The sequence below is a fragment of the Octopus bimaculoides genome, chromosome 4 (assembly GCF_046866305.1).
Source record: "Octopus bimaculoides isolate indiv1 chromosome 4, ASM4686630v1, whole genome shotgun sequence".
In the NCBI taxonomy this organism is placed as follows: domain Eukaryota; kingdom Metazoa; phylum Mollusca; class Cephalopoda; order Octopoda; family Octopodidae; genus Octopus; species Octopus bimaculoides.
In genome coordinates this window covers 25,102,169-25,117,958 of record NC_142931.1, presented here as the reverse complement: position 1 = coordinate 25,117,958, position 15,790 = coordinate 25,102,169, and the positions used below count along the sequence as shown (strand labels likewise).

Sequence of the window (15,790 nt, the reverse complement as noted above, 5' to 3'; positions counted from 1 at the left end):
ATCTGGTACTGCAAAGCTAGACCCAAACTAACCGCTGGAATTTAGGAAAATTAGTCAACATGTTGAATTGCTGTATTCACAGTTATCTTGTTTCTACTGAGATGTTATTAGTTTATTCCATTGATATTGTCAATCGATTTTGACTAATAGAACATTACGATACAACACCGATATTCCAAGCACAACGTTAACAAATGAATCCAATGAAATCATATTATACACATACCAGAAAAAAGTATTTCCTTTCCTGATTTCTTTCTGAATAATATGTTCCGCAGAAATTGTCTTAATCTCATTTATTTGTTGCCCTGAATTAAGCCTGTTGTTACGATCTATCAAATTGTGAATTGTTTGCAGCAAAGAAATATTGTCTGCAACGCCATATATGTAAATGATATTAGTGAACGGAATAAATGTTTAGAATATGCATATTTTTATGGCTCTGTGCATGAAGCAATAAAGTGATAATTATTTATTGCATTGTGCTTTGTTTATAAAGGCTGAATCGTGGGTAGAGTCAGTCTTAAGCTCTCCATATCAAGTTGCCTTGTTCTTGTCTATTGGCACTATTTCTCAATGTAAAGATATCAATAAACAATTCATCTCCAGTATATTTAACACATATAATTTTTGTATGTGTGTCGATTTGGTAATGTCTGTATTGATTCCATGTAGGTAACAGATGCAATGAAGTTGAATTTTGAAATGTAAAGAAATATTTCTTAAGTTCCAACAAATTTTTCATTATCTCTAGTTTTATAATATGAAGTGGATGAGAGCTAAATCTTCTCTTGGATAGATTACTAGTCTATCACTGATAATATTCTCTTATGATTTGTTATTTGTTTTTGACAGCTAAGCTGAGGGAATGTATGATTAAATGCATTGCTCGAAAATATACAAAAATACTGTTGCGTCGCAAGTTTGAAATCATAATCTATACATTTATAGTTCCATTCGTCTATAAAGTAATTGATGTTTGGAAAAGAAAGTAAAGTAAGTCCCCCTAGATATTAATGTCTTTGGCTCCCAGAACTCATAGGGACAGTGAACTGGTTTCCAGGGCGTACAAGCAACCGAGATCACAACATTCCCCCTAAACAGGACGCTAGACCATCCCAGGCTACTCGTTTACAACTGACTGAACTGGAATAATGAGAAATGAAGTGTTTTGCTTAAGAACACAATGGAAACCAATATCTTGCGATCGTGAATGCAGCACCCTAACCGTTAGGCCACGCACTTTCGCTGAAGTTTGGAACCAAGGTTATAATGAAATACCAACAATGAAATTATAAAAAGTTGAGATTTAAAACGTGATTTCGGTTAAGATGATAATGGGATGATGATGATAATAATAATAAATGTCATAGAGTGAAATGTTGTTACTGTTGTTCTATACAAATGATGAGGATTGGGGTGAAGATAATGTGAATTGCAGAGACAAAGAAATTAATGTCAGTGTTGTGGGGAGATGTTAGTGAGGATCTTTTATCGTTTACTCGTTGAAGGGTTTTAGTCGAATATATCGAAACCAGTACTTGTGGTGGGGGGGTTATGTTTGGTACTTAGTCTATCGTTATCTCTTGCTAAACCACTAAGTTATGAGGACGTAAACTTTCTAACACCGGTTGTCAAGCGGTGGGAACAACATAGACAAAAGCACAGTCACACACATACATGTATGGGTTTATGAATGTATACATTTATGTGTGTGTGTGTGTGTGTGTGAATATATATATATATAAACACAATGGGATTCCACACAGTTTCCGTCCATCAAATTCACTCACTAAGGTAGTGATCGGCCCGGGGCTATAGTAGAAAACATTTGCTCAAAGTGCCATACACAAGTCTTAAAGTTAAGGTTGAGATCCTTAATTTTTAAGCCTTTTTTTTTTTGTCTCCTCCAAAATAGTGAAAGGAATGCGGCTGGCGTTCAATTAAAATATTTGTCGACCGATGTCCGCAAGAAAAACATGGGTAGTGACAGATGACATTACACCCTTTAGAAGTGACGTTCATCTGTGAAGAAAAGCCGCAAAAATATCTTGGAATGGTATGCAGTTAAGAGGTTTCCTTGATAATAGTGTGGTTCCGGGGTGGATTTTATTGCACTGTGCCCTGCAATGTCTTCTACCATAGCCTTCAAGTCGAAGTGAAATTGGACCGACGGAAACTGTGAGAAAGGATGTCACACGGCCAGTAAATACTCTTGGCTGGTATATCTAACGTATAACTTGGTTTAACACCACTACCTGATCCTTGCTGCTTTTAACATTATGTTTCACAAACATTCGAACCAGGTTTTCTATTTAAGAATAATTTATGGGTTGTAGTTTCTTCTTCACCAGTCAAGGAGACCCAGGAAAAATGCTGAATTCCACCAGCCTTAATAAGTGCTAAACATAAGCTGAGAAACAGCGACAGTACTTTAAAATGACGAATGGTTCCGTGATGTGAATGCTATAGCAAAGTACGAAAAATTACCCACGATAGACTGAAGTCTGATTTAGAAGATTATTGTCTCTTATCTAATTCCAGCTATAAAAGAAAAATGAGAATTAAGCACTGGTCTAGTGAAAAAGTGAAGGTAATGAAGTATTTATAAGAAGTGAGGAAATAAAACTAAGTTATGTTTGTGCTCTTTCTCAAAAATTTTAATGGCGTAACTGATCTGCTATAGCTAGAGTTGGGAACCGAAATTGGAGTGGAGTCAATTATAATGGCCCTGTATCAAATGGTTGTTCCAATTAAAGAAACACAATGTATCACATATAAATCTCTAGTTGGAATGGAATTCTGTTATATTCATGTTTTATTCGTAAGTTCATAAAAAGACGTAAATGAACTTAATTTCTGCAACATGAAATCGAAATTGCTTCGCATAATCAAGACATTGGATGTTTTAGCTCTGTTCGATAGAATACACATCCTACATATAAAATATTGATTTCCTTCAGCAATAACTCTTCAATATTATGGTGCGAAAAGAAATCTCATTATATGAAGTTCATGCCTTTCTTTCGACCATTACTGACCATTACGAGTAAAATGAAACGACGTCATTATTAACCTGTGACCATTTGTTTTGAAAAATAGAAAGCGCAATAAGACGGCGAACTTGGCAGAAACGTTAGCACACCGGGTGAAATGCTTAGTGTTATTTCGTCCGTCTTTACGTTCTGAGTTCAAATTCTGCCGAGGTCGACTTTGCCTTTTATTCTTTCGGAGTCGATATAATCGACTTACACTTTCTCCCGAAATTACTGGCCTTGTGCCAAAATATGAAATTAATGTTTTAGAAACCCTTGCCGAGAATTATAGTATATTACGTGATGGTTGCTGATTCTAGTGACTTTGTCTTTGAATCGCTTATACTTCTCCCTCTTCATTTGGTTAGATGGGATAGTCATTAGAGGGCATCCCCTTAACCGTTGCAAGATGATTTAGCAGACACTTATTGCAGAATCTTAAAAGTAATACCAACGAGAGAGCCTCTATGTGGTTGCTCTACAAGCTAGAAATAGCAACCAAATCACATTTTATCATTCTAAATAAAATGACACAATACATAATGTAGTTCTTGATATATTTCTAAAGAGACAAGTTTGTCATGATTGAAACGCTTTTGGTCATAAACTGATCAAAGTTGACTCGGCCCTAAAAAAAAATTAAAAAAACATCACCATCAACAGAATTTTTGAGAAACTCTAGGTGTCCACCGAATATGTAGCATAAGTGAAACGAAATGGCTCGAAATCACATTCTGCGATGTTTTCACGGTCAGTATTCTAGTTGTGCTTTCTTTTTATTTTTTTTTTTTGTTTTCCTACTCTAGGCACAAGGCTCGAAATTTTGGGGGAGGGTGTCCAGTCGATTAGATCAACCGCAGTACACAACTGGTACTTAATTTATCGACCCAGAAAGGATGAAAGGCAAAGTCTGCCAGCTCGCCGCCCTAAGGGTTTCTAAAATATCATCAACCAAACAGGGAGCCTTCTTACGGTCGCTCGAGCTGCAAGAAATAGCAGCCAAATACCCCTCGTCTCCCACTATACTGTCTTAAAGGAAAAGATTTATTGGTTAACTTACTCCTAAATGCTTTATACTTAAAAATGAAGATGAATGCTTTTGATCGTTGGTCTGAATAATAACAGCCGACTGGAACTAAGTAACATCAACAATATTAGTGATATCTCAAAATGCAGAACACTTACCAGAATATGGGTATGAACTTCATCGATTCTCATTTCTGTTCTTTGTAAATCTGAAATATTCTGCTAATAATTCAATATTAGAGTCCTGTTTCCTATCATTCTGTACAACCACCCAAGATGTAATCTCATTTCTAAAATACAGTAATATTCCAATTGCTTTTTCTTTTGTGTGTGTGTGTGTGTGTGTGTGTGTGTGTGTGTGTGTGTGTGTGTGTGTGTGTGTGTGTGTGTGTGTGTGTGTGTGTGTGCCTTTGTTTTTAATCCACCGCCTTACTACAGTTATACTACATCTAAACGTGGAGGCGCAATGACCAAGTGGTTAGGGTAGCGGACTCGCAGTCATAGGATCGCGGTTTCGATTCCCAGATCGGGCGTTGTGAGTGTTTATTGAGCGAAAACACCTAAAGTTCCACAAGGCTCCGGCAGGGGATGGTGGCGAACCCTGCTATACTCTTTTACCACAACTTTCTCTTACTTCCTTTTTCTGTTGTGCCTGTAATTCAAAGGGTCAGCCTTGTCCCGCTGAATCTTCCCGAGAACTACGTTAAGGGTACACGTGTCTGTGGAGTGCTCAGCCACTTGCACGTTAATTTCACGAGCAGGCTGTTCCGTTGATCGGATCAACTGGAACCCTCGACGTCGTAAGCGACGGAGTGCCAACAACTACATTTAAATAAATTTATGATGTTCCTTGTAAAACATTTTTAAACACTCAGTAAATTACCCCACAAAAGCAGCAGGGATTTATAATTATAAAGTGTATGGTTTGTGCAGAACCAGTCCTACTCGTCCTTCAAACTTGTATTGGTCTTGTGCAAGAGACCTTTGCCCTTTAACGTAAAGGAGGGAGGTATACACAGATTTGTCCGATCAAACTTAACCAATATCTGGCATCCCCTGCAGCTCCATAGATGCTGCGAACGTGCTGGTTTCAAATTTTGGCACAAAGCTAGCAATTTCGGAGATGGCGTAAGTCCTTTACATCGGTTCCAGTGTCCAACTGGTACTTATTTTATCGAAATGGTGAAAAGCAAAGTCGGCCTCAGCGGCATTTGAACTCAGAGCGTAAAGACGGACAAAATGCTGCGAAATATTGAAAAAAAAAAAAAATTGCAGTTTTTAAAGTAGCTTCATAATTCAATCTCTGGAGTTCAACTGAGGCTACACACATCCAGTATCAAGTTATCTGCTGTACCTTGGTTGTTTCCAGAAGCAAGTGCTTGGGGCTAGGCTTTTGCTTCTGGAAACTGCCAAGGCACAGCAGAAGTGGTTAAGTTACTGTTTCTGCAACACCGTCGACCAGCGACGTAAAATGACCAACCAACAAAGTGAATTAGCAGATTCGTTCAGCGTCGGATAAAATACTTCGTGGTATTTGCTCCTACTCTACGCACACTGAGTTCGAATTCCGCTGAGGTCAACTTTTCCTTTCATTCTTTCGGGGTGAGTAAAATAAAATAGCAGTGTGAAGTAATAAGAACGTCGGACGGGATGCATTTCTGTATTTGTTCCAGCTTTTTGCATTCTGAGTTCGAAACTATCATGGCCTACATGGTTAGTGGACTTAATCCGTTGCTCGGTTCGACACAACCACATGACATGTTGAGTACTTTATCGGCATCCATTTTGTTTCAAGCATTCGGGACCAGGTTTCCAGTTTGAAGATACTTTCTTCCTTCAGTCCCCCTCCACTATCAGTCCCCCTCCACTATCAGTCTCGGAATAAGATAACAAAACATATTACATTTCTGGAGATCTGAATCCTCTTTTCTGCAAAAAAATCAGGTTTTGCAGTAACATTTTACCCAGTATCTACCCATATTAATTCAGTATTTACCTGTCTTACTATTCCTTTCTAGTAATGCAGCGAGCTGGCAGAGGTCATCTTCGCCTTTCATCTTTTCGGGATCGATGAAATAAGTACCCCTCGAGTCCATGGGTCAATGAAATCGACTAGCACTCTCCCCCAAAACTGCTGGCTTTGTACTCGTTGAAAGATTTGTTCATTTGCATGGAGAACAATGGTTTGGCAAATTCTATAAAGCATTGGAAAAAGTACCTTGCTGTATTTTTCCAGCCCCTTACATCCTGAATTCAAATACCACCAGCACCATTAAGGTGCTTGAGATGATGGTATTTACAAATATCTAACTTTCAAATTAGTGGAGGCACATGGCCTAGTGATTAGAGCAGCGGACTCGCGGTCGAGAGATCGCGGGTTCAAATCTCAGACCGGGCAATGCGTGTGTTTATGAGCGAAACACCACACGCTTTCTTCCTGCATCAAGCAGCTCACCTGCGACGGACCGGCGTCCCGTCCAGATGGGGAACCTACACGCCAATGAAACCGGGAAACCGGCCTTTATGAACCAGACATGTTTCGAGATGGAACAAACAACAACGGCAGAAACGTTAGCCCACGGGCGAAATGTTTAACGATATTTCGTCTGCCGTTACGTTCTGAGTTCAAATTCCGCCGAGGTCGACTTTGCCTTTCATCCTTTCAGGGTTGATAAATTAAGTACCAGTTGTGTACTGGGGTCGATGTAATCGACTTAATCCGTTTGTCTGTCTTTGTTTGTCCCCTCTATGTTTAGTCCCTTGTGAGCAATAAAGAAATAAGAAACGTTAGCACGCCGAACGAAATGCTGAGCGGTATTTCGTCCGTCGCTATGTTCTGAGTTCAAATCCTGCCGCAGTCGACTTTGCATTTCATCATTTCGGGGTCGATAAATTAAATACCAGTTGCATACTGGGGTTGATTAAATCGACTGGCCCCCTCCCCCAAAATATCAGGCCTTGTGTCTATTGTAGAAAGGATTATTATTCAACTGTAGACAGAGCTATGTATTGTCAGAATCGTCAGAACATAGGAAAATTACCTCCCATATTTGTTCCGGTTTTTTTATTTTCTGAGTTCAAATCCTACCGAGGTCGATAAAATAAAGTACCAATCAAGTACTGAAATCGATGACATCCACTAACCCTCAGTCTTTAAAATATGTGTCCTTATGCCTAATTGGAAGCCATTATTCAACTATAGACACTCTAAATTGGCGAACCGAGTCAGTACAGCAACGAATCGAATATCTTGCGGTATTTATTTCGTCTCTAAGTGCTCGGAGTCCAAATCCCACCCAGGTCAACTTTGCCTTTCACTGCTTCTAAGGTCGATAAATAAACTATCACATAAGGAGAATCAATTCATTCTCTCCCCTCTTTCCCTTTCCTTCTTCCCCTTTTCCTCTTCCCCTCCCCTTCTCCCCCCTTTTTCTGAATCACTTTTATTGCACCGTGGAGAGAATCGAAGGCGACCACTCCCGCAGTCCCTGTCTGTAGAAATGGAGAAAGTTGGAGAGAACGGGTATGAACCACTTCTCATATATACACTAATAGAATTGTCTAAGGACAGACGAATGTGCAGCACAGCTTAGAATAGAAATCAAGCAAATAGAGCCTCCATACGGTCTGTCAGCTTGCTAAAAATAGCAACTAAATCTCCTACTAATTACCCCTATCATCCTAAAAGAAGAACAAGGTTTATAATAACAAATAAACGTTCTTACTATATATATTACTGTATACACACACACACACACACACACACACACACACACAAACACGCACGCACGCACTCACCCACCCACACACACAAACACACACACACACACAAACACACACACACATGTATATATGTATGATATGGATATGTGTGCGTCCGTGTGTATATAATCACAGAGACACATGTCTATATGTGTATGTCTGTGTGTGCGTGCGTGTATGTTAATGTATGTATGCATGTGTATATGCATGCATGAATGTATTTCACTGTAATATTGCATGCATATGCAATTCTAAACCTGTTGCTGTACGGCAAAATGTTTTCATATTTATGCATGAATTTATATAAATATGCGTGGGCGTTGCGTTGCACATATGCTAAATCAATTATGCAGCTATGTGGACGGACAGCCTAAAACACATGTATGCGTATGTCTATACACATAATAACACACGCACACACACATACAGACACTCGCACGCACACACACATACACACACGAATAAGGAAATACATAGGATAGTGACGTGTGTGTGTGTGTGTGTGTGTGTACGCGCGCGTGTGTGTGTGCGTGTGTGCGTACGTGCGTGCATGCCTGGTTGTGTTTCTACAAGTGTTTCTTTTGTTTTTCATAACTTATTCTTAAATTTGGTAACGTGTGCAAATAATAATAATAATAATAATAATAATAATAATAATAATAATAATAATAATAATAATAATAATAATAATAATACAGAAAAGAAAATGAGAGAATGTTTCACATCCGCCTTGGTCTGTCATCGAAGTAGGTGGGACTAAAAATTTCGATAAGTTTAAATTGAAAAGTACCACAAGAGTTTCTGATTGGTTGATTCAATGACAGGCTGCTATAAACGGTTCCTGGTGTTTGCTTTAATTGAAGAACTTGCAAGAATCGAAGACAAAGCATCCCACGAAAAAAAAAAGATAAATAAATGAATAAATAAATAATCATAAATCAGTTTTACTCTGAGTTCGACGCACACAAGAAAACAAGCTTAGCTGCATATAGCATCACTTGCAGTAAGAACACTTGCAACAATTGTCAGTAAATCCGGCAGCAGCAGCACCAGCAACAACTACAATATCAGACGCAGCAACAACAGAAACATCAACAACAGCAGCAGCAGCAGCAGCAGTATTCAAGTGGGTGCTAAATTTTCTGGGGTTTTTTTTTTATAAATATAAGAAGCTTCGCCCCGAATTCCATAACGAAAAGTGAGAACCATGAAGTTGATTGCGAGCGGATTCCTATTTTGTTTGTGCTGTTATATGGCATCGGCGTGGATTCCGCGTCTCCATGCCAATAGCTTTTGGCCACTGTCACGTGCTAGCAGCAGAGTAAGTCAATAGTTTTTGTATTCTACTTTCACTTTCGCTATAGCGAGTTGCCGTTATTGTTATTGTTGTTGATGTGTTGTCTTTAGATATCCCGCAGTTACTTTAATTCTTCTAGCTTAAACAGTGGTATCTATTATTGCAATTAAAATCATCATCATCATTATTATCATCCTCCTCATCATCATCATCGTTATTATTATTATTATTATTATTATTATTATTATTATTATTATTATTATTATTATTATTATTATTATTATTAAAGCGGCGAGCTGGCAGAATCGTTAGCACGCTGGACGAAATATTTAGCGATACTTCGCCCGTTGCTACGTTCTGAGTTCAAATTCTGCTACAGTCGACTTTGCCGTTGATCTTTTCGGGGTCGATAAATTAAGCACCAGTGAAACACTGGGGTCGATGTAATTGACTAGTTCCCTCCCCTCAAAATTTCAGGCCGTGTGCCTTTAGTAGAAAGGATTATTATCATTATTAAGGCGGCAAGCTAGCAGACACGTTAGCACGTCGGACAAAATGATTAGCTGCATCTCGTCCGTCTCTACGTTCTGAGTTCAAATTCCGCCGAGGTCGACTTTACCTTTCATCCTGTCATGATCGACGAAATAAGTGCCAGCTGAGCACTGAAGTCAATGTAATCGACAAGCCTTCACCCCTAAAAAATTTCGGGCCTTGTGTTTTTAGTAGAAAGGATTATTATTATTATTATCATTGTTCAGTAGTTTTATTTTTATAACGTGCTTTCACTTCACTACCGAGCGCAGCTCTGTGCGCTTTGGGTATGTGCTGTGGTTTGCTGTGGTGCTCTTATGGTCTATTATTATTATTATTATTATTATTATTATTATTATTATTATTATTATTATCTAGTTTTTCCTTTTATTTCTTCCATTTCTGTTCCCCTTATTTTTTCTTCTTCTTCTCCATCACCATTTCTTGATTTTCTTTCTTCTCTTTCTTTACCGTCTGCTCTCTTTCTTCTTTCCCTCTTCCCTTTCCTCTCTTCTTTTTTTTTTTTGTATTCTTCCATTCATTCTTTTTATTCTCCTTCTTCTCTTACTTCTTCTTCCTTTCCACTTTCTTCATCTCTTTCTTTTTCGTCTTCATTTCCTCTTATTTATCCGACTTAATTTTCTTTTTCATATTTGTCTTCATCTTTTTTTGTCTTCTTTATCTTCTCTTTCTCTTTCGTCTTCATCTCTTTCTTCTTTGTTTATTTGTTGGGTTTTTTTTTCAATAAAGTAGTTCGCATCACAGAATGGAGATACACTCGCCAAACTGTCTGACAAATGATTGCGTTTCCATTAACATTAACACTTCTCGTCATCACTTGTGTCATTAATGCTATTAAGAAAACATAGACATCATACCACATTTGCTTATTCTGTTAAAAGCTTAAACACCAAGCCTATGTAAGAACTATAATAACTATTGTTATTTCGAAAACGCTTTGGATTAGTGGAATCGACAGAGAGTGTTGCATTAAATGAGATAAAAAACGCATGAGCATACAAGACACATCTCAATTTCAGCAGCGCATATGCTGGGCAAAAAAAGTTGTTAGCGCATTAAAGCATGTAATATTTAAAGCGACTTCGCATATAGTACCCAGAATGATGATTTGAGAGGCTGTGGTTTGGGGAAAGTGCATCATATGTCATCAAATCCACTAAATCAAAATAATTTACGCTATTTTGTTGAGTCCCTTTACAGTTCCAGTTCATATCCCACTGAGGTCGACTTTACCGTTCATCCTTCTCAGGATCGATAAAATAAAGTTTAACAAAATAAGGTTTGACAAAACCAAATTTCTATTCTTCAAAATTATTTCATATACATCCTTATTCCCTTTCCAAAAACATCATGAATGTTACACCAGTAATAATTGATTATTCTAAAATATCTACTGTTTCATGTCTATGTAACAAACTGTCATAACGGAAGGAGTGTATGGTGATTCATTATGGTTGTGTATTTAGTTCTGTGACTCACGTTTCTGCGTTCATAAATGAACAATATTAAGTCTAGCTTATATCTTCCCAGATTGTGATAGCATAATCGTGTAGCTAGTCGGTGGGGCACGGGGAGCAGTCCATCTCCGGTGACGCTTTCAAGGAGGGGGGAACTTTTGGGTCTGCTGTATAATCCTGAATAGGAGGCAGATTGGTGGGCGTCAACAGATTCAAGGGCTGCTCCAGGCGGCACCCACTCTAGCTACGACATTGACTAGGTAAAAATACAAGCCAACGCGGAATTCTGCGCGGCCAACGGAGAAATTTCTGCATGGTTGCTCAACTTGTTAGAAATAGCAGCCAAATCTTACTCAAATCAAAATTTGCCGTCTTGAAAGATATTGTATAATGTGGTCCTAGACACATGACTGAATGAAAGATGAGATCGTTACGACTAGAACACGTTCGACCTGAGTTGATCTCGAGCTAAGCATGAGAAAATGAAGTCAACGAAAGAATCCTAGCGTGAGCTCTTGACCGGCCAGAAATAGCTGCCGGATTTCTCTTAGCCGACACCTTATCATTTTGAAAAGACAATAGAATATCTGAAGAGAGGCGAAATGATTGTAATTGAAATGCATTTGATCATAGATTAGTTCTTTTAGGGTTGTCTTGGCGTTAAACAACAGTAACACGGGACAAGTAGAAAGAATCTCTCTTCTACTTATCAATATTACTTAAGAACTATTTCTTTGTTGGCGAAGATTGTGTAAGCAAATGGAGAAGGGGCTATATGTTAGATCCGGATCTCGTGGTAAATAGAAACTGAGGTGTGATTACGAGCAAGGTGGCTAGCCACAGTTAGAAATGGACTGAAAGAAAGTTATTCGTAACAGACCGCATTGAGATGGCGAACATGTGTATCGCCTCTATTATATATTACCGCTTGACCATTGCTCTTTGGCCCGTTTTTGTTTAACCAGATTGGAATTTCTGCTCTTTCGCTGCTTATGGAAGAGTCGGATTCCATTGGTCAGATAGTTCGTCTACAGCCAACACATTTTGCACGGATGGGGTGATAAGCCGTGACTGATCATGAACAGACAAATAGTAAGGCTGCTGCATCTGCGGCGATTCTGGGCGGTGAGTGGTGTAGTCGCCATTTATTGCGCACGTTATTTCACAGTTCGGTTCTTGATGAAGCGACTGTCCTGGATAAAGCGAAGATCAAGAAAGGGAGCCCTGACACCCAGAATGCTGTCAGACTCTCATAGCCCGCTACCAGTTAGGATTTCGACTGATAAAGGGCTTGTGATAGAAAAGATAGACAATAACCTTAGGGAAACTCTTAATGTCGCCAAGGATCAACTGGCTGGTCAATTTCGGAGAAATTTTGGCCCGGATACTACAGGTACAGAAATGTGTGGCCAGGTAGTGCCGCCGGGGAGCATTGCTGGTTCGAGATAAACTCTGCGGGAGCGAAATTGCTTTTAACCTGGACTTTCATGATGTGAGCAGAGCGTTGAAATCATTCTTTACAAATTAGTTCTGTATCTGAGCTAACTTATGGATTCTTATCAAACGGTTGTTGTAGCGTGTAGGACAGATTTATCGACTGAGTGAAAATCATCCCACCACTTTCCCGTTAGTGGGAAAAGCGGGAAATTTTTCTCCGTTTGGTAGTCATATGTGGACTGAAAGGACCAAAAATATTCATTTTATTCTCTAGCAAAGCCATTATCAACTTTTTAAAGTAAAGTGACGTACTCTCCAGTAATCTAACAAGAAGTAGAAAGCATATCCCAAGTAAATGTCTTTACTCTCAGCATGCATCTGTCGGGCAAGGGACACTTGTAAGATGTATGAGGTTCTTAGATTAGTCCTCCTCTAAGGACATCACGGAATTGTGTACACTGTGTAGACTTACCCTTTCATTTTTTTTTTTTTTACACTTGTTCGATTTGAATGTAGACTTTTATTTCGAGTTTAAATACCACCGAGGTCAACTTGGCCTTCAATTTCTCAGGGGTTGATAAAATAAAGCACCAGTCAGGTATTGGAGTTGATTTAATCGACTAATCCCTTCCACGGAATCGCTGGATTTGTGCCTAAATTAGAAATTATTAAAGCGGTGGATAAGCAAAATCATTAGCGATTTCGTGACTTGCAGTATTCTTACTACATTTTACATTTTGAGTTCAAATCCCGCTTAATTAGACTTTGCCTTCCATCCTTCAGGATCGATAAAATAAAACGTCAGTCAAATATTGGGGTCGATTTAATCGAATAATCTTCTTCCTGCAATATTGTTGGCCTTGTGCCTATTCTTGAACTTATTATTCAAGAGCGAAGAATGGCATTATCAGTAGAATAGCTTGCAATATGTAGTTTAATTCCCTTAAGCCTTAAGATCAAATCCGTTTGAGTCCTCCTGGGTCGATAAAAGATGTTCGTATTAAGTAAAAGTGTTCAGATACAGGCCACATTCTTACCCATAAATATTCAGCTTGGTTCCAACATGAAAAATCACTATTAATATTGATGTTCACGTTATTATTCATGTTATTCTTGTTGTTACTGATAAACGAAAGATAATTTGTCTAAAGATTTATGACGCCAATATATTAACAGTTCTTATTTTATCGATCATGATGAAAGCATCAGTCGATATTTGGAGGGGTTTTTTTTCACTTAAAAATAAAAATAAACAACAGAGTAGATAGTGAAAAGCATCTAGTCCGGCCATCTTGTTTCAACCGTCTCATCCACCTTTTCCGGCACAATGTATATAGCTTTAATTAAGAACAAACAATTCGTTTCATAATCACGTAGTTATGGGTTCACTCCCATTTTGCAGCACTACGCGGGAATATTCCACCATAGTTTTGTAGTAAACTCCAAATCTTCCGAATAAAATTGGGTTGAGGAAAGGTTTGGGGAAACCCTTCAGATGCTATCACTTTTTGTGAGGTAGATCTAATCCACCGACTGGATTTAACAGCGCTTCCTGTTTCTTTTATACACTCGATGGGGTCCACACTGTTGCAAGTATTCGAACCAGGTTTCCTGTTTAAGGATCTCTTCTACTTTTGCCCGACCCAAAACTACGAGTCTCAGAAACCCTGAAAATGGTCATAATCCTCTAAGCACAAGAAAAAAAACAGAAAATTTTTCTAACGAAACGTCCATAGTTTATTGAATGGTCTTTGATATTTTATTGTTATTTACAATTTTAACCTCTAATGAACGACAAAGTCAACCCTAAGAGAAAACTAAGATGAGAACCTTGAAACGCCAAAGCGGATTATGGGGCAACGATTGAATATTTGCTGTTTATACATGTCGGTTTCTTATTTGAAGCATCTTGAATTCTTATATTATCGAACAGTGTTTTGTTCTCCCGTTGAAGACCTCGTTTATGTAAGAAGCAAATTCTCTGTGGAGTCGATTTCCACTTTAAGAAATTTCGTTTCTGTTATGCTCTTTAAATGCGCCTAGGAAAGACACGGTGTCAAATATCATATTAAATAAATCTTTTCTTGTAAATTTATGATCTTCTACATATGTGAAAATAACTATATATATATACATATATATATCTACTCGTGTTTTCCTCTTCAACATTTTACATATATATATATATATATATACATATATGTGTGTGTGTATGTATATATAATTTTGTTCGCATTGACGAAAATTTCGTCAACGAAATAGCATTCACACAGTACATCGTTACGATGTCTACTTAAAGCCAGCTGCACTTAGTCAGAGGTACTTAAATTGTCTTGGCTGCGGACACAATACTGTGTCGGTATTGATACGAACGTCCAGCCGTTCAGTTTATGGACCTACACCCTATGAACTCAACAATGATTCTCTTCTAATAGTTAAATAGAAGAGCAGATATGGAGTTTTGACGTGAATGCTCTTCTTAAATAACTTTAGTGATAAAGCAATAGCGATTACAATTGGAAGTTGAAATCGAATTATTTACCCATAGACGTGTTAGGCATAGAGAATGATTCTTTCTTATATAGGTTTGAAGGTTGACTTTTATAAGTTAGGAAAGTGAAATAAAAGATTACTCCGTTTATGATTTTCCCAAAGAGAAAACTAATAAGAATAGAGTAAATTTTTCTCCACTTATATTGCCTATCTTAATTCTTAATCACGAATCGAAACCAAAGTGTCATTGGCAAAGGTTACTTCTATTTGATAGAACGTTAGTTGATTCGGATTATGTGATATGATTGGTTAGTAAAAAGACATTCTATGCTCGAAATAATTAAACGTCGCATAACCTTACGGTCGTGTCATTGGTCTATAACCGGGATTTACATACACAAGAAATTAATTTATCAAAAATTTGTTAGTTCGTCGATAGTTTATGAAACATTTAGCTCATCGTCACGTTACAAAAGTTTCTCAAATGGAGCAAACAAGAAACTTCATTGCGGTTGTTTGGTTTGCTTGAAATAACATCTCCCATGAATAATAACCCTACCGTCTTTAAAAACAAGAAGGACACATAGGATAATGTAATACCCACATAAAAATACGTAATGATCAGGGTTAGAATGTGTTTAATTAAAGGCATGGTCAAGTGGGACCAAAATGGGGATTGAACAACAACAACAACAACAACCACAACAGAAAAATGCATTTGATATTTTCCT

At 38.0% G+C, this 15,790-nt stretch overlaps 1 protein-coding gene across 1 annotated transcript in view; it reads left to right on the top strand.

Moving 5' to 3' along the window:
- The first annotated feature begins 8,683 nt into the window (after window positions 1–8,683).
- The window catches only part of LOC149135990 (uncharacterized), a 30,266-nt gene continuing 23,159 nt past the window's right edge, over window positions 8,684–15,790 (top strand). Inside the window, exon 1 of the mRNA XM_089350518.1 lies at window positions 8,684–9,144. Within this exon, the coding sequence (XP_089206644.1) occupies window positions 9,031–9,144 (114 nt within the window). The 5' untranslated portion in view covers window positions 8,684–9,030. The remainder of the gene's footprint in view (window positions 9,145–15,790) is intronic.